At 42.2% G+C, this 22,636-nt stretch overlaps 3 protein-coding genes across 6 annotated transcripts; 1 reads left to right on the forward strand and 2 right to left on the reverse strand.

Moving 5' to 3' along the window:
• The first annotated feature begins 197 nt into the window (after nt 1-197).
• LOC135347425 (ubiquitin carboxyl-terminal hydrolase 40-like) lies at nt 198-22,543 on the forward strand. 4 transcript variants are annotated; one of them, XM_064545421.1, is made up of 36 exons: nt 199-311; nt 359-611; nt 1,085-1,155; nt 1,407-1,520; nt 1,822-1,947; nt 2,065-2,250; nt 2,566-2,652; nt 2,809-2,991; nt 3,599-3,736; nt 3,879-3,947; nt 4,116-4,203; nt 4,354-4,467; nt 4,655-4,760; nt 4,875-5,026; nt 5,078-5,159; nt 5,545-5,641; nt 9,890-9,961; nt 10,201-10,291; nt 10,418-10,623; nt 10,856-10,969; nt 11,112-11,185; nt 11,531-11,606; nt 11,779-11,896; nt 11,955-12,094; nt 12,332-12,458; nt 12,672-12,736; nt 12,899-12,973; nt 13,124-13,204; nt 13,379-13,513; nt 13,771-13,871; nt 18,530-18,595; nt 18,710-18,779; nt 19,005-19,151; nt 19,626-19,724; nt 22,019-22,119; nt 22,311-22,543. In XM_064545421.1, exons 2-36 carry the CDS (start codon nt 419-421, stop codon nt 22,429-22,431), a joined length of 3,885 nt encoding a protein of 1,294 aa, XP_064401491.1. In that variant the 5' UTR covers nt 199-311; nt 359-418; the 3' UTR covers nt 22,432-22,543. The 4 variants fall into 4 exon arrangements, with proteins under 4 accessions (XP_064401494.1, XP_064401491.1, XP_064401492.1 ...); XM_064545422.1 differs by having other exon boundaries at nt 4,354-4,458; XM_064545423.1 differs by having other exon boundaries at nt 4,354-4,452.
• Nucleotides 14,513-16,094, reverse strand: LOC135347430 (TNF receptor-associated factor 5-like). Its single transcript, XM_064545432.1, has one exon. The coding sequence runs from the start codon at nt 16,062-16,064 to the stop codon at nt 14,613-14,615; it is 1,452 nt and encodes a 483-aa protein (XP_064401502.1). The 5' UTR covers nt 16,065-16,094; the 3' UTR covers nt 14,513-14,612.
• LOC135347432 (TNF receptor-associated factor 5-like) lies at nt 16,853-18,373 on the reverse strand. The gene has a single exon (XM_064545434.1). It carries the CDS (start codon nt 18,332-18,334, stop codon nt 16,955-16,957), a length of 1,380 nt encoding a protein of 459 aa, XP_064401504.1. The 5' UTR covers nt 18,335-18,373; the 3' UTR covers nt 16,853-16,954.
• Nucleotides 22,544-22,636: the final 93 nt, after the last annotated feature.

Below are 22,636 nucleotides of genomic sequence, written 5' to 3' on the forward strand. Positions count from 1 at the left end.
TCAATTTTAGTTGAAAAGACTTGAAGCTTCAAGTATCTAGCAACATTTCTCAGACCTTTGTACGTGGGTGTAATGGCTTGTTGTCATAGTTACTTATCTGAGATGAGGGGGTGACTGACTATAAACAGTAGCCACAAAAATGAATTTCGTTAACCTCTGCACCATTATTTAATAATTATGAGAGACTCTAAATATAATTAGCTGCGCCGTAAACGTACTGACCAGCTATTCATTGGCTCCAGCTATATTAAAGAAACTATAAAGACATAAGACAAGTATAATATATAAGCAGATCGATCGAGGGTAGCTCAGTAAGTCTGATGTGGATCATTGATCTACTATTGTACAATTCCTACAGGGTTGTGTCCATTGCCGACCGATAGTCGACTACCCACCTGATCTCACCCCCACACACACAATGCTTGAGGGTCTGTTTGACGAGGAGACTGTCGAGTACGATGCAAAGTCTGCAGGGGATAACGAGAGCTCACGAGTGCCCCGCCCACCCACCCCCCGGAACAACACGAGGCTGTGTGGTCTCAGTAACCTTGGTGCCACCTGCTACCTCAACTCACTGTTACAGACTCTGCATTTCACTCCAGAGTTGAGAGGTAGGCAAATTTGTATCCTGTTCATAAAAGTTGAGTTTTATAAGTACTGAAGCGATGGGAATTAGCTACATAGGTGACTCGTGTACATGACTCTATTGGATGGTAGTATCCATGCAGTTTACCGTTGAGCATATCTTGGTGAATGAACATGACTGAATGCAAGTTTCTTTGGGTACAGGGGTGCTAGATCTACATCTGGGACAGTCTCGGCTAATTCGGGACAGTTGGCAGAGACTGGTATATGCACAACTTGCTTGTAGATAGATCTAATACTTTTTTTAAAATTGTGATCATTTTCCTGTTCACAAAATTGATATGCTAAATTTTTTGTATGCAAATGATCCAGCAAATGTGGCAAGTGGGCAGATTTCAGTGTTATTGGTTCTCACCTCATGTGTCAGTGTCTGTTAGCTCAACAAGTAATGTGCTCTCAATGAGCACCACCATTAATGAATCTACCCACTGTACTGCAGAGGAACTATTCAAACTGACTGAGACAGAGTTGGGCATCTTCTCCACTCAGGAGGGAGCAGACAACTCCATGGTAACCAGGAGCACTATAATTATTAACTATTTGCAGTTGTCTAGGAAAAATTAACGCCCTATAATTATAGTGGAACACACTTTATACAGTGTTTTACGGATGTGGCCTTTGTTGAGAAGTTCTACACAAACTGTTCATTTGGGACCTGTGGGCTTTTGTTCAGAGGGTGGTTGGTTCCATTGTAGTTTGATTGTTGTCATGGCTGCCCTCTGGCTGTTTAGCACATCTCTATAATCTCTGTCTGTGCTCAGGTGCGAGTGATTCCTGTCCAGCTGCAGAAGTTGTTTGCCAATCTCCTTCTGCTCAACCAGCAGAGTTGCAGTGTGGACGCTCTCACAAACAGCTTTGGTTGGAGCAACAGTGAGGTATGTGGTTAATGCAGTAACAGCATGAATATTGAATATGAAGTAGGGAGCATTGTTTGTAGAGCAGTGCTGATCCACTGTACAACTGTACGTCACCGAGGGTTACAAGTGGTACAGCCTTATAACACTCTAAATCTTGCTTTCACAATAATATTATTAGTGCATTAGAATTATTAGTTGTTAACGTACGTATTATAAACAGAAGGGTGTATGCCCTAGCTTGTAATGTATAGTAATTTCTCCCACTCTCAATCGAGCCACTCACCACTCGCTTCTCCACTATCTCTCCCTCCATTCTCAGGAGTTCCAGCAGCACGATGTACAGGAGTTGAATCGGATACTGTTCAGTGCCATCGAGTCCTCTTTACTGGGCACCTCAGGAGAGCAGCTCATCTCTAAGCTCTATCATGGCGTCTTTGTGCAACAGGTAAGTAAGTGAGTGTTATAGATATTGCAATTAGAACCTACTTTCCCTTCTTCCCCAATAATCCCCCACTCCCAAAATCCATCTTCCTAACTTCAATTCCCCCTCCCTCTCCGTCAGATAATCTGTCAGGTGTGTGGTCGTGTGAGTGAAAGGGAACAAGAATACCTAGATCTGGCCATGGCCCTCTCCACTAGCCCCACTTTGGAGGGGGTGCTCCAGGAGTCGTACATCGAACAAGAGTTGCTGGAGGGAGCCAACCAATATCGTTGTGAGAAGTGTGGCAAGCTTGTCGACGCTAAGAGGGTGAGAGTTGCATTCTTAAAATAATGACAGACTACTCGTTTACTGTTGCCATAGTGATGTGCATTTTCGAAGTGGTGGCCACTACATTTTTTGCCTAACCTGTGGTAAACTACTATAGGCCTAGAAGGTGGTTAGTACCAACCACCACCGACCAGTGTGGGCACATCCCTGTAGTCTGAAAGACTTATAGAAGGCACTACAGTTTTGAAGAAATTGCCATACAACTAAAAGCCTGTACAGCTTAATGAAAGTGATAATTATTATGTTACACAACAATGCTACACATTGCACCATTGCTTTACATGCACTCCTCAGGGCTGCAAGATTCGGCAGCTGCCACAGATCCTCACGATAGCCCTCCTAAGGTTTCTCTATGACTACGAGAAGGGTGAGAGATATAAGGTAAGAAACTGGTAGTAGTACAATGTTTGAGCTATTTACTTAAGACCACAAATTGCATAATCGCTATGTATGAGAAAAAAAACGTTTTACGTGTGCTTATAACTTGGCTGACCGTACAATAGACACATTTCAAGTATTCCAAACTATAACCTCCAGGACACTAGCAAATTCAAGTTCCCACTTGAGTTGGACATGGCCCCCTACTGTGAGGATGGCTCTGTGGGGGGTAGCAGTGTGTACGAGCTGTTCTCGGTGGTCATTCACAGTGGCAGCACTCACTCCGGACACTACACTGCCTACATTCGGGACATTGATGGACTTGGAACTTGGGCTTCCCCCGTGAGTCAACCTTATCTCTGTAGACTGTCCATACATGTACTTTATTATATTTTGCCTTTAATACTTCTACATTCTCATTAGGTGGTTTCATATTCTTGACAATGTTAGGGAGTACAGTAGAACCTTATCCGGCCCTCGATTATCCGGCTTGGCAGTTTTCTTGTTATCAGATCAGAAAATGGGCGTGTCCCTCAAATGCGCATGCGCGTTGCAGCTGTTACCATGGAGACATGCCTGCTTATCTTTTGCGCATGCGCAGACACAATGTGGCACTGCTGTTTATCAATAAAGTGGGTGGATCAAGGTGTGGTTTATCTATTCGATTATCCGGCATATTCACTTATCCGGCCTGCTTCTGGAACCAAGGTGTCCGGATAATCGAGGTTCTACTGTACCTGTTGGTACAGTAAGAGTATAATTGTACAGGGAATGCCTATATAAAGGGGCACAACGTTTTGGCCATTATTATACAGAGTTGAAGAGTTGTTTTGTACCTGCTCATTTGAGACCTGGATGCCTGGCTTTTATATCACAGTTGACCCTCTTCAGTGGTGGAAGAGTTCCATTAATTGTAGCTACACATACTACTCCACCCCTCCCCTCCCAGGACGAGGAAGTGGTCCAGTTGCCACGGGACCCGGCCTCTGGTAGTGTGGACCTCATTGACTTTGATAACCCTGCTGACCTCATGCTGGAGCTACTCAAACAATGTGGAGGGTCTGCCACCATCTCCAAGCTCACTAAGGTGTGTGGGGGGTAGGGTTAATTTACTGAACAATCGTAGTGTGTTATGTTGGTGTATGTTAGGATATAATATTATTATGAATTCTGTTAGCAGTTTTATAGCACATGCATTGTTTGCTTTGATGGAAATTATCTGTATGCAGGCTCTACAGGACAAGACTGGAGTGACGTGGAACAAGAGGTTCAAGAAGCAGTTTGGGCCCATTACAAAGGTGTGGTCACTTCTCCAGGGTAGCTACAGTATGACTGTAAACTTAACTTACTTCGATCCATTATTGTGCATTTACTTGCCAAATATGTGTGATTTTCAATTATTATAAATGTGATATCAAAGTTGCCATTTTATGATATAATTATTAATTACTCCCCCACACACACAGTTCCTGGGTAGCTGTCCCGACTTGTTCTCAGTCAACGAATCTAACCTAGTGTCACTGGGTGGAGCCAACAAGACAGACACACAACAAGGTGTGGTGTGGGGTATGAATCAAGTGATTGGTAAAGATCATTAATGCAACAAAATGACATTGACTTTTACCATGACTGTGTTTCATTAGGGGGGATTTATGGATGGATGGCTTAACGAATCTTTTCCTTAACCATATCTCTTGAACACAGCTTCCTCTGGTGATAAGTCAGGGGGCAGTCCCCTTATTGTGAGGGTCAATGTAGAGCAGGCCGTCAATGCTGAGGGTGGAGAGGAGGCGGAGTCACAAGGTACAGGTACAGCAGGTGACTATCATGCATCAGTCTCAACTTTCCCTTCCCGTACATTTATAATATCGTATGGTGAGAGACTTTCAACTACATCCCACTCTCCATCAATCGTTTGAGACCACACGTTTTATAGGCTTAGCATTTGTTGTAAAAACTTGACACTATCTGAAATGTATAGTGTCCATTTCTTCACTCCTCACAGTTTCAACTAAAGGTGATAGCGTCGATGCAGTGAGGGGTGGAGCTAGCGAGAGTGGCCAAGACAAGAAGAATGGCGGGGAAGGGAAGAAAAAACCTGTGAAGAAAGAGTAAGTTAGGAAGAAGTACATGTAAAGGGTATTAATTTAGTATTCTGTTCTATGTCTGTGTGTCAAACCTTTAATACCAGATATCGGCCCGCCCCCTCCCCCTCCCCCTCACAGGTCCCCTCCAGCCCAAGGGCAGTGCTGGTTTGAGTTCAACGACACCCACGTATCTCCCATCAGGGCCAAACAGATGGAGAAGATGTACCAGGGCAAGCAGAGCGCTTACATGCTCTTCTACAGGAAGAAGGACATGCAGAGACCACCTCAAGGTGGGGACTGCTGTGGTTTGCATATCGTTATATTCCTTTCACACTTCACAGCGTTAGGCAACAAATTATTTGGTGTTCCTGAGAGATTTCAAGTGGAGGTGGCCCGGGCTAACACAATACTGGACCAGGAGAGGTGAGGGCAGTGAGGGTGTGACCAACCACACCTCTTCACGAGTTGGCTCAATGGATATACACTGTGCCTTTAGGAGTGTCACGTAATATACATGTGTAATGGAATAGCCGTTCTGCAGTTTTTATGAGGGAAATCTCTTGTTGTTACTGTTTGGGTTGTAAAGTAGAGAGAGAGACAATTAGTGGTTGCAGTTGTATGTGTATAACTGGGTCATAAAGGCACAGGATTGTATGGTGCTCTTTGGATTCGTGCATGGTTAGCAGGTTCTTGTTCTTGTGCTTCCACGTATGTATGGTCTCTATTTTATAGAATAAAATAGTTATATTCGGTGATTAGTCTAAGAGATTTACTTGTGGCCATAGTAAATATGTATTAAACTGCACAGATATGAGTATGACATCGCCATCAACACACTTCAACTTATCATTCATTTCTCACTGGAGTTTGTGCTGGCCAACGGAGCACTGCAGAGAATTGACGAGGTGGGTGTGGTTTATTATGTTACGGAAATAATTATATAATTATGTAGTTGTACGAATGTGGTATATAGAGGTGTTTGTTTTTACAAGGAGAGCTTTTTATTATGAGTACAGTAGAACCTCGCTAATCTGAATAGAACCGGACCAGACCCCATCCGAATACATGACATTTCTGGATTAACAATTGATTAATGAATAATTATCATTAACGAAGACACTTTTGTACATGTATTATGATAATTATTACTGTGGCCAGAAGGGAAGCTGCTAGCTGGAATAGTATTTTATCTCTCCAATACAGTGAGTCTTGTGAGCTCTCTTCGTTTTCTTTGCAGGGGCCATTATATTTGAGCAGTTTATTATCGCTGATTCAGCAAAGAAAGTTAGATTGCGCATGCGCAATAGTTTATTCTATTGACAGCCCCTCCTCTTTTTCAGTTTGCCGTTTTATCTGGATTTCGGAGTAAAGAGGTCCAGATTAGCGAGGTTCTACTGTAGTGAATAAGTTTTACCCACAACAAATGTTATTATGCCTCGGTGCGCATGCGCAAGCGAGGTATACGGTAGTGTGTTTGTGTGTCTGTGTGTGTAGACTATTTCAGCTGCTCAAGGATCAATGAAGTGCAAGTAAGAGTTTCTATAGGCTTCTAGTCATGTTTTCTTGGCTTGCAATGGTTGGATTTGCAAAATAAAGCTTCGTTCTCGAGTTATGCCTAGTTTTGCTTACTTGGAATGCCATTATATTGCAGTCTTTTCAGAAGAGTCCGTAGCAAAATTTATTCATCGAGTGTTGCTACTCTACTTAGTAGTTAGCTCTGCACTAGAACGCTAGCTATTGGTAGCTGCAGAGTGCTGAGTGAGAAGAGAGCTGCAAGGCTCTGCTGACCTGCTGACTTGCCATAATTTTAGACTTGAACTTTTGGCATCGATCGTTTTTAACAACAATCATGGTCGATCATTACCCACTATTTGAGTTTCCCGCATGCAGCAAAATTATTCGTCATGATAATTATAAATCAATCAATGTGTGTATAAAAGCTAGCTATAATAAGAATAATATTATTATGTTATGTAGCTTTGGCACCTCTACCGAGGCATCAGCACCTGCGGTGCTTTCATTTATTTTTAGTAGTGTTATAGATGATACGACTTGTGTATAATTGTAATCACAAACGTGGGATTTTTATACAAGTTGTACATGCATGTACTGCTAACGTTTGTTTTCGTTATTTGCATCTACATGTATGTAAACAGTTTGTCAATGGACACTCATTGTTTGATGAGTTTTGAGGTTATATTAACAATAGATGGAATGTATGAATATTGTACGGTGGCCCTGAGCGCTACAGTAACTCTAGTTGGTAGTTCATACTTGATAGTTCAAACGCGTAGTTGGTAGTTCGCAGTTGCTACTTGATAGTTCAAATGCGTAGTTGGTAGTTTGCAGTTGCTACTTGATAGTTCAAACACGTAGTTGGCAGTTGCCAGTTGGTAGTTGGTAGTTCGTAACCTAAACTTTGCAACAATAATTAGCTTGCTTTTAAATTATGATACTGGCACCGATATCTAGCTGGCCTAGGACGGCAATATTAATCTTATATGTACACATCTAGGTAGGGAGATCATTTCAAGTCTAATCCTCATGTACCTATATTCCCAGATCCCAGCAGGGAGGGGGGAATTATAGAAACAGGTTTTGCATGGCACTTTTAGATTCTATTGAGGCTATTTAAAGTTATGGTTAAAAGATTAGAGGCAGTGCAAAGATCTATATACAACATTTGCTAACTGCAAAGTTTAAAGGTCACGAACTCCCAACTGCCAACTGCCAACTACCAACTGCCAACTGCCAACTACCAACTGCCAACTGCCAACTGCCAACTGCCAACTGCCAACTGCCAACTACCAATTGCCAACTGCCAACTGCCAACTGCCAACTGCCAACTGCCAACTGCCAACTACCAACTGGAGTAGCACTCAGGGCCACCGTAATATTGAAACCCACCCACTCTTAATAATTATATAGCAATGTGATTCATGACCGTTTAGGGAAAGTAGTTAATGTTTCACTATTATATTATACATGTATGAACCAGCATTTTAGACAATTTGCACAAGTGTGTGTCCGTGCAAGAGAATAGGGCAATAGATTGTTCTCCTATAGCTATATTTATAGTACCTATAGTTACAGTATAGTGTGTATAGCAACCATTTCTATATACATGCATGTGTGTATATATATGTGCGTGCATGCGTTTGAATGAGACAAACTAACTCTACGAATGGAGGGAGCCCTCTGGTATCAAGGAATGGCTGCAAGTACAAGTACAAAGTGAGGTGGTTCTATTCCAAGGGAGCCTTTCTCGTTCTGGTCTGGATTCTGGATTATGCTGTTGACTATAGCCTGTGTATCAGTCTCCCATGTATTGCATGTGTTCTGTCAACGACTTGATGTCAATTTTGTAATTTCGAAATGGCTCTATACTGTCCCAGTTGTGTTTGGTTTGTTGGGAGCTGTTTTCTTTGGATGGCTAGCCGACGCTAAGCTGGGGAACTACAGAGTGATGAAATACAGTTTTGTACTGTTGTTCCTCATAAGTTTGCTTTCTAGTGCCTTCACCCTAGTTCCTGACATTACACATTACGTGTATGTTGTGAGTGTCTTGTATTGCATAGGTTGGAGTCTCCTTATAGTAGCTGCAGTAGCATGCTTTGTTACCTCACTACAACTAGGCCTGGATCAGATGCCTGATGCTTCATCTACCAATATCACTAGTTTTATTGCCTGGTTTGCATTCAGTATGTATGCTGGTGTTTGGATCCCTACTGTTTCTGATATGCCCATTAATTCCGGTGTTTCGTGTAACAGTCAATTATCACACTGGGTTGTCCAACTTTACAGTTTGCTGCCACCTTTGTGTATGAGTGTTGTTCTTATTCTTGACTTCCTCCTAACTAAAAAATGGCTGATAATTGAACCAAAGTCATCTCAGTCCCTCAAAACCATCTACTGTGTTCTCAAGTTTGCAGCTAAGCACAAAACTCCCCTCAATGGCAGTGCTCTCACATACTGGGAGGAAGACGTACCTTCAAGAATGGACCTGGGAAAGTCGAGATACGGTGGACCATTCACTACAGAGCAAGTTGAAAATGTGAAGACCATCCTACGTTTGTTGCCCCTCTGCTTAACGCTATGGCTTCTTGGGTGCTCACTTGCACTCTTCCATCCACTATCTTATGCTATTGTTTATCCTCCTGATTGGAATTGTTATGTTTCAAAGCTTCTGCCCTTGTTCACATATCACTATTACTGGTGTGGAATGATTTGGACTGTCTTTTATGAGTTTATGCTATACCCAGTGATACGTAACAAACTTCCCAGCATCCTTAGAAGAATTGGAATAATTTCTCTCCTTATCACGGTTGTTAGTATTGTGTTTCTAATTATGGAACTACTAAAAAGCAAATACGGGGATTTAGATGAAATCCATTATGTTACAATCGTCTTTATTTCAATTTCTAGAGGATTGCTCACAATCTTGCTTTTTAGTGCCATGATGGAATTAGTTTGTGCTCAAGCTCCATACAACATGAGAGGATTGTTTGGTGGATGTATGGTTTTGGTGTTGTTATCATCTCTTAGTATTGCTGAGATTTCTCCATCCATACGCAAAGTCACATTAACAATGTGTGGGGTTGGAGTAGGCATCAGTCTTCTTGGATTCATCCTGTACTCTCTCCTGGTTCGATGGTACAAGAGGAGAGTTAGAGACGAGGACTACAATGCACACAGAGTGGTGGAGGAGGTCTATGATCGATACTTGTCAGCTCAGCATTGACTATAGTTTCAGTTTTTAATTACATATATACTACCAATGTACAATATGTGCATGTAGTGCGCTTTAGTGTATCGTTTTTGTGACATTTATATATACGTATCGATATATCTATTAGTAGACCTGTTTATATTGAATGAACTGTATGTGATTAATTGGTGTTTTGGTAGTGTGCCAAGCTCAATGCAGAACTGCATGCAAGCTACATAGTATAGTTTGTGTCAGTCTATATTTACCGTATGCACCCTATAAAACTCAGTTTTCTGAGGGCTCATGCAGATCCTTGTTTTTACATGTTATAATTATTTATGCATGTGCCACTAGCTGTGTCTATAGAGTACTTCTTGTATACTGCACCTTGCTTATACTATACTTATGAAGCTAATGTATATATACCAACCTCTCCATACTGCAGGGCTCTGATCCTTGTGTGCTGAGTGTAGACCGGAGGAAGAGCATTGGTGAGCTCAAGGAAGCCATTGCTGAGGTAAGTATGTACCAGAGCTATAATTATACTGTGTGTTCTTTGTATGACTACATGATATAGAGCTTACTAGATTTATTATGGGAAGCCTTGTAGTCACAGAATAGCCGAGTTATTGTAGGGAACTCACTACATTGAAAACCAATGTCAAACAAGTTCGTGATCGGTACCCACTGAAATAAATGAAGACATGCACTTAACAGTTTGCTAGTGAAAATATCAAATGTTTTTCTCCCTCTTAGACGTACTCTAGTCTCTACGATGCTGACCATGTAGTAATACACACAGCCAAGACCCTCCCAGCTGGCACACACCTCTACGACCTGGTCTCAGGTATATGTACATGAAATTATATCCGTGGCTTGTAAAATCCTATCTCTCTCAAAAATGTGTAGTGTGCTCGATCCATACAATAATAGTCCATTACAACTCGTATTATGTAATTCATTCTTTATTCAGGCAATGATCAGACGAGTGTGGCTGATGCTGGTATCACCAACAACTCTCAGCTGTTTGTGTGGGACGGTCAGACTGTGGGAGGTGAAGCCATAGCGGTGGGATGGTCATGTGATCCGATCCTGCTGCATGTGACGTACCCATCGGAGGAAGGAGAGTGTGAACTGAGCAGTGGTTTCCCCAAGAACTCAACTATTAGTCAACTGAGGGTGAGATGATTGTGTTGATGTTCATTGAGTGAGTATCAATCGAAGAAAGCCTTCATTTTTGTATTTACATGAATTGTACTATTGTGTGAGATATCCTTGGTATGATTAGTGAAACACAGTATCGTATGCACATACGTACGTATAGCTATATTGCTTCATCCCAAATGGGCAACTGTTAAAAATCTTTGTCTCCAAATTATAACGTATATTAATGTGTCTCCATGTGTGATAGGTGTCCCTGTCGGAGCTACTAGAGATCCCTCCCAGTCATGTGACCATCAGCCATGTTAAGCTCTCTGAGATACAGGACACACAGACACCCATCGTTGTCCTTTCTCCTAGCAAGGTGAGGGAAGGTGTGGTCTATAATCGTTAGGTTCCCCTACCATCCTCGTGTTGTGTGCAGATTGGTAATAGTTTGCGTTGAATTAATCATTACTTGCATGTCTATCTACACTAACTGTCAGCAAGATTCCTCCCTTTTATAGGATGGCAGCACTCTAGAGGAGCTGAAGCTACAGGATGGAGACAGGCTCACAGTGGAGAGGAGTATCAAGAAAGGGTGAGGTTCTTGCTAGAGAAAGCATAATTGATGATTACAGTCTCATATTAATTTTTGTCGTATTCTTTTGAGGTTCAGTTCTAGTGGTCCAATTTTATTGATATTTGTGATTTTCTGACAATGAGTTCGTCCAGATGATGATCGTTTTTAGTTCATAAAATGTTGTCAGGCCTAATTTTGGACTTTTCCCCCACCAAAATTGGCCTTGAAAATGACCTAGTCAAGCATTCAGAAAATCGTGAAATCTTGTAATTAGAACATTAAGTTACGGTGGTTTAAAGATACCGTATTACATGCATATAATAATAATTACCTAGATAACATCATGTATTGTCATGGTTGCAGTGTGAAGTCACTAGCTCACTCTGTAGCAGACAAACACAGCAAGATGCTGTCAGTCATCATTGAGAGCAGGCTACTGGTGAGAACCACACACACACACACACACACACACACACACACACACACACACACACATACACACATATGCACCCTTCAATAATGGTTACAGCTCTACAGTTTAATTTTTTTAACTATAGTGTACGTATAATCCTATAATATAGACCACCCTCACTCTTCCCCTGTATCCCCAGCCTCTCACTGATGCTACTGGGTTGTATCCTGTGTTTCCAGTGGAGGTAGGAAAAGACGAATGTGTCGCCACGCTCAAAACAATGGCCTTGACAACAGCTAGCAACCAGCAATTTATTGGTGAGCATAAATAAATCTGCTATAAGAAAGTGTTGATTAGAATTTTCTTAAATGGCAGGTGAATGTCGTCTCCGTGGTGATGATGATGTCACTGGAATAGGGCCTCCGCTGTATGAGTCTCAGACACTGACTGACGCTGGAATCAGTCCTGGACAGAGGATCATTCTGGAATCAGGCCAAGCACCAACCAGTAATCAGGTGCAACCATATATAATTGCATAATTATGGTGCCGCTTTTATAATTACATTAAATGTAGCGAGACTATAGTATATATAATTATTACAAAAACAAATGTTATAAAACAAATGTTATAAGTATGGTGCTATAATTATGGGGGGAATGTCCAGGGGCGCTTAAGTACATGTAAAAGCGGCCCTGTATTTCATTGGACAGCTAAATTTAATATTTCCGTCCTGGCTGCGGGATCTCTGCAGGTTGCTCTCAATTGTCAGCTGTTGAGCGCTGGTGTGTCGAGTGTGGGTGTGTGTGAGGTGATCCTGGGGAGGGATGTGACTGTAAGGGAGTGTATGTGTGTCATGGTGACAGCCCTCGGACTGACGGGTGAGCTGGAGCTAGGGGAATACCCTAAACTACACCTCCAGCATTTCCATTAGTATATCTGATCACATTTGACTATAATAATTATTATATATATACATTAATAATGTTGTCTTAATTCTCGGCTAATGTGTGTGCTTCTTTAGAGGTCCATTTTACGTATCTATCTAATATTAGAAGTACTCAATGCATATAATTATACCACTGTATATGTAGGCGGAGACTGGCACCTGCAAAGGACCAACTGGTGCGGAGAAGCAGCTGACGTGTTGGAAGATGAGGTGTGTGCATGCATGGAGGCAGCACCTGCATGACTGTATAGTACAATCATGCAGTACAGTGCAGTAACTGTATAGTACTGGCCGGGTTAGGGTTAGGGTTATCTTCTCTATACATACACTGATGTGTTAATAGTTTGCCAACTGGTGGTGTTATTTTACTAGGATGCCAGTCTGGAACAGGAGAGACTGAAGTCTGGTGACGTACTGCTCCTTGCAGAAGGAAGACTACCTCCCAAAGTGAGTGCACTGTTGTTCAGTAATGCATACAAAATTATTGTAAATGGATTTCACACGTGTACATGCATGTACATGTATGTATGCAAAATGACAGATTAATTATGACATCAGTATTGTTTTTACCACGCCCACCCCCTCATACATGTGCAGGGTTTTATTCGTCTCCAAGTGTACCTCTACTCCCCTGAGTCCAGTCCCTCCCCCCACCCACCAGCTAACCTCCCTCAGGACGTACGTTCCCTAGCTGGGGTTTAACACACATGTTCTGACAGTATGATCACACAAACTACGTACAATGTACATGTATGTAGTATTTTTAGTAGCCCCGCCAGATGCTTTCTCATCTTGCACAGAATTCTGTCACACACCTCACTCTTCACACCCCTCCACCACACACCCCCACAGATCCCCCTCCACCTGGTCCCCCCATCCCTCTGCCACCCCCTTGTTCCCGGACAGCTGGACGAGGTCGGTGTATTAGAGATCAGTAAAGAGGCCACTGTCGAGGAACTCAAGATCACCATCCTTACATTACCCGCTGTAAGTCATGTGACAGTCATGTGGTAAAATCCCGCTGTAAGTCATGTGACAGTCATGTGATAAACTTTTTTATATCTCCTAGATTCAAGTAGTAAACCATTAAAGTTCCCTGTATTATAGTGGCCATCTTGACAGGCAAGCAAGCAAATCTGTAGACTTTCAATTGTGTATTTTTTGCGGCACCGAATTATTACAGTTCTTTTAGAATGGTTTATAGACTCAGGTGTTTGCTAAGTTACCCCCCCCCCCCTCCACAGATGGAGAATATGACGGTGCCGTTGCTAGGGTTACTGAGAGTGAGGGAAGTGGTGAATGGCAGACCAGCCAAGATATTCAAATTACACAACCACACTTTGAGGTACAATACGAGGGTTATTGATGTCAGTAATACATGTAGTTATTACAATGTAGTTTGTACTTAGTGTTGGGAATCTGTTAGGGGCATAGTCTGTTTAATAGTGTGTACATATAAGATATACTACACCTAAGAGGAGGATATGCACTCATAATATATTCCCCGCTACTGTGGTTACTCCGAGGCGTAGCCGGGGATGTATCCATGGTAGCGGAGGATATAGGGGGTGCATATCCTCATAGTACATGTAGGTGTGGCATATCTGACTTATACCACGTGACTGCAGCATTATAAAAGGACCTCCCCCTAGCAACAATTCAATCCACGATGCAAACTGCAAAAAAGAACAAGACTATGCCGGATTTTGCAACCGTCAAAGAGCTAGTTGAGCAACACGTCGACTCCTACTGATGCTCGAGAGCTCCCTTGGTCCAAGCGTTGGCCATTCGACGTCCCTTACTGGAGTTGCAAGCTTTTTTTGGATAAAATGTGTCTAAACCACGCCCAGTGTACATATCCTCCTCTTAGGTGTAGTATATCTTTTAATTGAGACCAGTAATATTATTTCATATGGCTATGTATATAGGCTACGTCTATTTACTAACCAGTCCCTATTCAGGACCAGACGTTAATTACACTCATAATTAATTATGTTGGATCATCAATTTAACTTTCAAGAATAGTCAAAATTCACACTAATTGCTAAGATACAGTCACGGTATAGTAACCAATGTTGTTTACTATTTAGAGAGCCTTCACTTTCATAAACAGTTTGAACTTGAGACAGTCGTCTTTGAGGTACTGGGTGTTTGTGCCAGCACAGTAACCTAGGCGATCCAGAGGACAGAATTTGTACGAGTCACCAAAACATATTCTATTCTCCTTCAAAATTCTTGTTTCCGTTCCTATGTAGTGTCCATGGTCACCCAGCTGGTTGAGCATCTGTAGGATAGATACACCTTCTGTTTTGGCAGCAGCATCGCGTTTATAGATGCTGACTGTCAAATGTGTTCCATTAGCAGATTCAGCACCATTTGTATACACACAGAATGAGAACCTCCATCCTTTTGTAGTAAACTCTCCACCATTCCAGTATCCATAGCCGCCTTTTGCTTGTTGTTTCGTAAACTCAGTGAGAGTAAACTCGTGGCAGGAAAACCCTTTCAGTAGCAATAACAAATCATTCTGTATCTTCACTGTGTTGGCTTCCATCGTGACCTTTAGGTCACTGACCTTTGTGTCAAGGTTTCTAGCTTGTTGATCAGCCTTGGTATCAACTATTGCCTGTAGATCTTGGAACTTGGTATCAAGATTTTCAAATTTAGTAGCAACTTTTGTGTGTAGATCATACGCTTTTTCCTTTTGTTGTTGGAATTTTGTATCAACTTTTGCGTCTAATTGTTGAATCTTGGTATCGATAGTATTGCCTTGTTCCTTCACTCGTTTCTGCAAGTCGACTATTTGCTGGTCTTTCTCCTCCATTTTCTGGTGTAGCTCTCTCGTTAGTTGCAGGTTGAGGAGGGTGGCTGTCAGGAGGTGCTGTTGGACACTCTCTGTCATGTGACCCACCAGATCTCTTCGAGGAACCTTCACGTCACATCCAGCTCCAGCAAACTTACACTCCACAAGTTGTAGGGGGCACTCCAGAATGTGGCTATCAGCTTGGCAGCGAGGGAAGGTACCAATCTCACATTGGTTGGGACAAGGCAGGGGGTAGTTGTCACAGCAAGGGGTGTGGTTATTTGTTCCAATATCGTGGGTGGACTCAAAATCGCAATATTGGCACTTCCAGGGACGTTTTAGGCAGGAGGTGGTGTGGTGATTCAGGTCCCCCAGTTCCCCTGTCCACTCACACCCACTCTTCTTGTGGGGACAACGAACATTCAATTTATTGATTGTGTTTCGTTTGAAGAACTTGTCTTTTAGCGTTTTAAAGGGAGCATTGTTACACATAGGACAAGGCTTGCCATCTCTGATGATCCTTTGAGCAGCTTTCTCTGAGATGTGCTGTCCACAGCAGTCGGTTTGATGTGGCTCCACCAGAATCTCAAGGGTAACTGGACAGTACAAGTCTTTATCAGGTTGTTCAACAAGATCGTAGTCAGGTTCAGCTTGCTGGGTGATCTGTTCTGGGGGATGGGTAGCAGCTGGTTCTTGGTTCACAGAGTTAGAACAGTCACTGTTACTGGTAGCCATATTTAGGCTGGGTTAGTGTTAGCAAGCAGCCACTCCCTCGGTTATCTGTGGTGTGTGTGGTCATCGTAGTACATTACTGGTGGTAAATGGCACAATGCTTGATGCACATTGATAGTTTTTTTAACTGAGGCATGCTCTGAGTTATAGATGTGTTATTTTAAGCACATGCTCAACTACAGTACTCAAATTGAAGCGCTTTTCCAATTATGCGAAGGATACTGAGGCGCGTGGGCGGCCACGGGTATAGTAGTCGTCTGGTTTGTTTGTCTGTAATGAGTGAGTCTGCTTACCTGGATGCCACAGCACTGTGTTTACAGTATTGATAGCTTTTAGACTAGTTTTAATAGTGGAAAATTTTGATGTTAAAGCCTCGTTGCATGTCGAATAAAAACGAGCAAAGCTAAATAAGAAGCTTGAACTTGCACGTTTGGCAGGCTTAATTGGCAGCTAGCTAACTAAACGCGGCCTTTATTCAAACTAGACTACGTATTTGCAGCTGAAGTGATCCTGTACCAGGAACAATGGAAAAGGGTCACTAAAGTAGAAAGTAGAAAATTGGACTGGTTTGTTGTTTAGGGTAACTCTCGGTCCGGATCCTCCAAGGAGCCATACTTCTCTAAGACTCCAGGATTCTTTGCAGTGATCCTAGTCCACAGTACATGTCTCATGATCTCATGTAGGCTTACCACTAAAACTCTATTCTCATGGAATTATGCCATGATTCCAGTAATCGATGGCTATAATGTTTTATTACGTTTAAACACGAAGTAAGTACGGTTTTGCTGGTATATAGTATATACACTCATCTGATGATAAAATTAATTAATCGCTACAAGATACAGTCACAGTGTACTTATACTAACTAAGAGTGTGTAGATCTACTCTTAATTTTAGAGAGTCTTCACTTTCATAAACAGTCTGAACTTGAGACAGTCGTCTTTGAGGTACTGAGTGTTTGTGTCAGCACAGTAACTTAGGTGATCAAGGGGGAAGAATTTCTTTGAGTCGCCAAAATATGTTCGACTAACCTTCAAAATTCTTGTTTCCGTTCCCATGTAGTGTCCATGGTCACCCAGCTGGTTGAGCATGTGTAGGATAGCTACACCTTCTGTTTTAACAGCATCATGCTCTTTATTGACGAAGAGTGACAAATGTGTTCCAATACAAGATCCGATACCTCTTGTAAACACACAGAATGAGAAGCTCCACTCTTCTACAGTAAACTCTCCACTAAACCAGGGTCCATATCCGCCTTGCGCTTGTTGTTGTGTAAACTTAGTGAGAGTAAACTCGTGGTAGGAAAACCCATTTAGCAATAACTTCATCGTGTTGGCTTCCATCCTGACCTTTAGGTCACTGACCTTTGTGTCAAGGTTTCTAGCTTGTTGCTCAACCTTCACATCGAGATCTTGGAACTTGGTATCGACTTTAGTATCAAGATTTTCCAATTTAGCAGCAACTTTTGCGTCTAATTGTTGAATCTTGGTATCAATGTTATTACCTTGTTCCTTCACTTGTTTCTGCAAGTCGACTATTTGCTGATCTTTCTCCTCCATTTTCTGGTGTAGCTCTCTCGTTAGTTGCAGGTTGAGGAGGGTGGTTGTCAGAAGGTGGTGTTGGACACTCTCTGTCATGTGATCAGCCAGATCTCTTCGAGAAACCTTCATGTCACATCCAGCTCCAGCAAACTCACACTCCACAAGTTGTAGGGGGCACTCCAGCAGGTGGCTATCAGCTTGGCAGCGAGGGACGGTACCAATCTCACATTGGTTGGGACAAGGCAGGGGGTAATTGTCACAGCAAGGGGTGTGGTCATTTGTTCCGATATCGTGGGTGGACTCAAAATCGCAATATTGGCACTTCCAGGGACGTTTTGGACAGGAGATGGTGTGGTGGTTCAGGTTCCCCAGTTCCCCCGTCCACTCACACCCACTCTTTTTGTGGGGACAGCGAACATTCAACTGGCGAACTTTTCTCCTGAAGTACTTGTCTTCTTGAGTAGCCATGTTGTCTTGTTTGCACATTGGGCATGGTTTTAGTTCTCTGGTGAGTCTGTTGGCAGCTTGCTGGGAGATATGGTGGCCGCAGCATGTTGTTTGGAGTGGCTCAACAAGTAGCTCTAAGCTCACAGGACAGAAGTAGTCTTGGTCAGGTTGTTCAACAAGGTCGTAGTCAGGTTCAGCTGGCTGGGTGATCTGTTCTGGGGGGTGGGTAGCAACTGGTTCTTGTTTCCTCACAGAGTTAGTAGAATCACTGTTACTGGTAGCCATATTTAGTGTTAGCAGGAAGCCATTCCCTCAGTTATCTGTGGTGTGTGTGGTAAAGATAATCAATGACGATATACATTGTTTTTGTGCGTGGTAGATCCGTACCCAATTGTCCCGCTATGTCAACAAGTTAGTGGTGTTCATTCCAAGCACTATAAAACCTTTGCAACCATCTAGTCAATCTTTCCCCTATTGCAGACGTCTGAAGCTGTCGTCAGGGTCAAAGGTCGCCTGCACAGTGCTGCCCCAAGAAGAGGATCTACAGTAAGTGAAGTGATACTGTATAGCATTGCAGTGTACAGTAATACGTTTAGTTTCCACTTAATACGTATTTCCTCATCAAATTTATCGTTCTCTGTTCTAAATGCCTCCATGCAGGACTACTACAGTGGTGTTCAACCTGTGTGTGAGGTTACCTGGAGAGAGGGGATATGGACCACACACTGAGGTTGTGGTGGCTCTGTAATTAATAGTACATGTAGCTGTTGATAATCCTAATGTTGATTGCAGTAATACTGTTAGTACCGATGCTACTGCATGCACAGTAATGCTGTTATCAGCAATAATTTATGTGCATGCAAAATGTGTACCCCAACTGATATTAAATACTAGTATACTATGTGCAGTGTTTTCCCATATCGTGCACCACTTCCATTCCAAGTTCCCTATACAGGTGGTGTATGATACGTCCCATTCCAGTACCCCATACTCACTTTGTGCCCACGTGTCCCAATACCTGGACATGCCTCTGGACAGACTGAGAATGGCCAAGCACAAACTGGATAGTTTTGAGTGGATCAAAATGCAAGACTCTCATCAGGTGCACATGCAAATAATGGTCGAGTGAAATACTCTTAGCTTAATTACTCTGAAATCTTTTGAAGAACCTGTTTTTTGCGTTCACCCTATTCGTACATACGTACTGAGTATAGCCAATGATGTTGCTGACGTGCATAATTATGTGAATTTTTGAGTTAATAAAATGACAATGTATTTATCAGGCATTCCTAGTTTATGATACGTACTACTTTTACAGCCCAAAGTAGCGTGATTTGGTAAGGGGTCATTGTGGTAGAAAACACAATATAGCATGAGAATCCTTATGTTTTAAATATGCAGGCAACTCGTCCTCGTGCTTGTCCCTGTATGTTTCAAAACACTTGGTCTCATGCTGCTATTACATAGAACCACTGTGCACTTCTCAATTAGTGCGTAATTAGTACCAATTTCTCACCTGTATTTACAGCTGGTGTCAAACTGCCCATAAATATTTCTGAATTTACAATTTACACAGAGTGACTCCAGCAAGCGAGGTCGTAAGAAAGGTCAAGCAAAGGTCAACATTCGCAACTCCCCTATCATGCTCAAGGACGGGGACACTGTCGGAGTGAAGGTGTGTGGGCGTGAGGGGGTGGATGTTGAAGTAGTATGACTCTAACTTGAGAAGCCCTTGTTTAAAAACTGCTCAACAGTTAGAAGCCAGTCCAAAGTGTCTGTACATGCAGTCAGTCTATTGTGGCTACCTAGTAGACCCTCAGCCAGCCCAATACATGTGTTTGGACCTGTGTTAGCGAACCACGTCTTCTTGTTCTTAGCCACAGTTGGTCTGCTCAAGATGACCTCTATAACCTGCAATTAATAGCTAGAGCATAATAATTATTGGTTACCTTATAGACACCTACGTAAGCCATTAACAGTTCATAGTTGTGGTCTATAATTTATAGCCAATAGTGTAGAAGGTCACGTTATGTTTTCGTAGCTCTGTTCTTTGCCCTATTGAATAGCTATCCAAACAAGCCACCTTAATTGGATGTGTGGGTGGGTGTAGGGTCATATTGACATTGTACAGTATCCCCCCAGGGAACAAGCGATTGTTGTAGTGGCTGTGCATTTAGCAAAGTTAATGTGTTATCTTAATAAGCGATCATTATTATTATTAGTACCCTAACCTGTAGCCAATAGTTACGCCTTGCAGTATTTGAAAATTGTATGGCCTTTACGGAATTTATTTTGATTTCAGCGAACAATAGTTTTTTAATTAATTACCTTACCATTGGTTCCTATGATGTCATTACTGATAAATTATATCACAAATGGTTGTACTTCCATAGGAAGTTGCTATGGTCACAGGACAAGTGAAGTAGTGAAGTAGGGAAGGTAGAGCTTCCTGATTTGGGACAGCTTACAATTGTTACTGTTTGCCAGCTAGCTTGCCTTTATGCTTTCCCTAATAGAGTAGTGAATCTCAAGTGTGTGTGTGTGTATAGAATATCAGGAATTGAATCCACGAAATTCAAGTTATGGTAGCTGAAAGAATCCCCGAACCATTGATTACGTGATTACACATGCTACACTTAAAACCTTGTTGCCTCTAGTGCTTAGTCTGCTACTTTGTTAAATATGTAGGAATGGTATGCAGTGAGATTATTGTTTTTTTATAATCTATTTATTTTGTCTGCTTCTAAGAAATTCCATACTTTTTACATGTAAGGTTGTGCAAGTGGGCAGCTTTTTCTTGATAGTGTTTTAGGTACGTATGCATAGTGCACGGTGGTCTGAAGCCAGCTAAGAGTGATGTGCACACCAATTGTTAGCTTAGACACTCACTTCTTGTGGTCTAGGTCAAAGAGCTGCTTATCTGACACTTGAAATCTCGTTGAGTTGAGACAACTTGTTGTGATACAAGTACATGTACAGCATGCCCTGAGGGTGCTCAGTTTTGCTACTTGTTTAGGACTCTGAAAAGCTAATAATTTTATGTTTACAGCTCACACATTTTTTTCCCACACTTAGTTGTGTCGTTCAGGTTAAGGTAATTCGTATAGGCTAGTGGCGCAGATCAATACAGCGATGTTAACTATAGTCGCTTGTGCTTGTACTTGTTACTAGTTGGTGGTCCATAGGAGCCTAACGTCTGTAGTGTACATGCACTCAAGCCCTACATCATCCTGTCTGTCTGTCCGTCCTGTGCAGATATTGTTATCAGATTCATTTGTATGTGCTCCTAGTATGACATAAGGTGGCTGGATTGATAAGCTGCTTGACCATTATAACCAACAATGGTCTCAACAGCTGCTTCCATATCTGTTATCACCATTATTTGAATTCTAAACTTACCCATATCAAGCCAATACAAATTTAGAAGCCAGTGAAACTTGCTGATAGAGGTCGCCCTTGGACAGACTAAAAGTGGCTGCACAAAAGAGGTGACCTGCTGCTAACATGTGCTAATAAAGTTGAGACTAATTTGGTTGGGGAACATTAATTTCGGGTGTATTGTAAAAGGGAAAGGTTAACGACCTGGTCGCTTATAAGACAGTCACAATAGATACTGAATAACTCGGCTGCAGTGGCTGGGCGCTCTTGCAGTCTTGGTGCAGGTGTCCTCTGTGAGCTCACTGTGGCAGTTCCGCTCATCGCTTACTTTAATAGAATCTAACCAGACACCTCTCTAGGTGTCCAGGATGAAATTACCAATTTCCTAAGCTGTAGAAAGATATGCCATAAAGGATATAAAGGCCAATCTAAATCTTTCTTATTTCCTACCCTTGTAGTGTGACCTTTTTTAACATAACGGATAAACTTGACACATGTACTTCAGTACCATGCAATGTGTTATATGTACGCGTACGTATATCCTCTCAATAATGTGAATAATGTGAGTATGCTACCTCCTGCCCTCCACAGGACCTCCAGTACGACCCTGACGATACTGATGATTTCTCTACCCCCCTGGATGACAGAGGGCGGGCCATACTAGCGGCAATACAGGAGGACAAGAGACAAAAGTGAGTGTTGACCGCTAGTTTGTTTTACTTAATTAGGAATGCACATTGTATTCATAATAATAATTGTCGTTATAGTAATTATGTTTCATCTGTTATGTAATCACCAAGTTACGGCCATTCAAAGATACAACACTATACAATCATACATGCATGTGCATCACATGCTATGCTTTTTCTGTCCCCCTCTATAGGAGGAAGTCCAAGGGTGGTGGTGACATCCTGGCCCGGGGGGGAGGGGCCAAAGCCAGGAGACAGGAAGTAGGCATCAAGATATTCGTACCGGACTATCAAGCCAAACAGGATCAGTTATGAAGAATTTGAACAAAACTAGTATTGTACATTATAGTTTGTGATTTTATGCATAATCATATCAATTTAATTTCTTGCTGCCCAGCGAGTGGGCAGATCAAAGCAATTAATCCAGTGCTCTGTAATAATAATGGCATTTATATAGATTTTGAGTTGGGACTTAATTATGCCACACCCTCCAAGCCATTAACTACCTAGGAAGAAAACC

Source organism: Halichondria panicea, chromosome 14 (assembly GCF_963675165.1).
Source record: "Halichondria panicea chromosome 14, odHalPani1.1, whole genome shotgun sequence".
Classification (NCBI taxonomy): domain Eukaryota; kingdom Metazoa; phylum Porifera; class Demospongiae; order Suberitida; family Halichondriidae; genus Halichondria; species Halichondria panicea.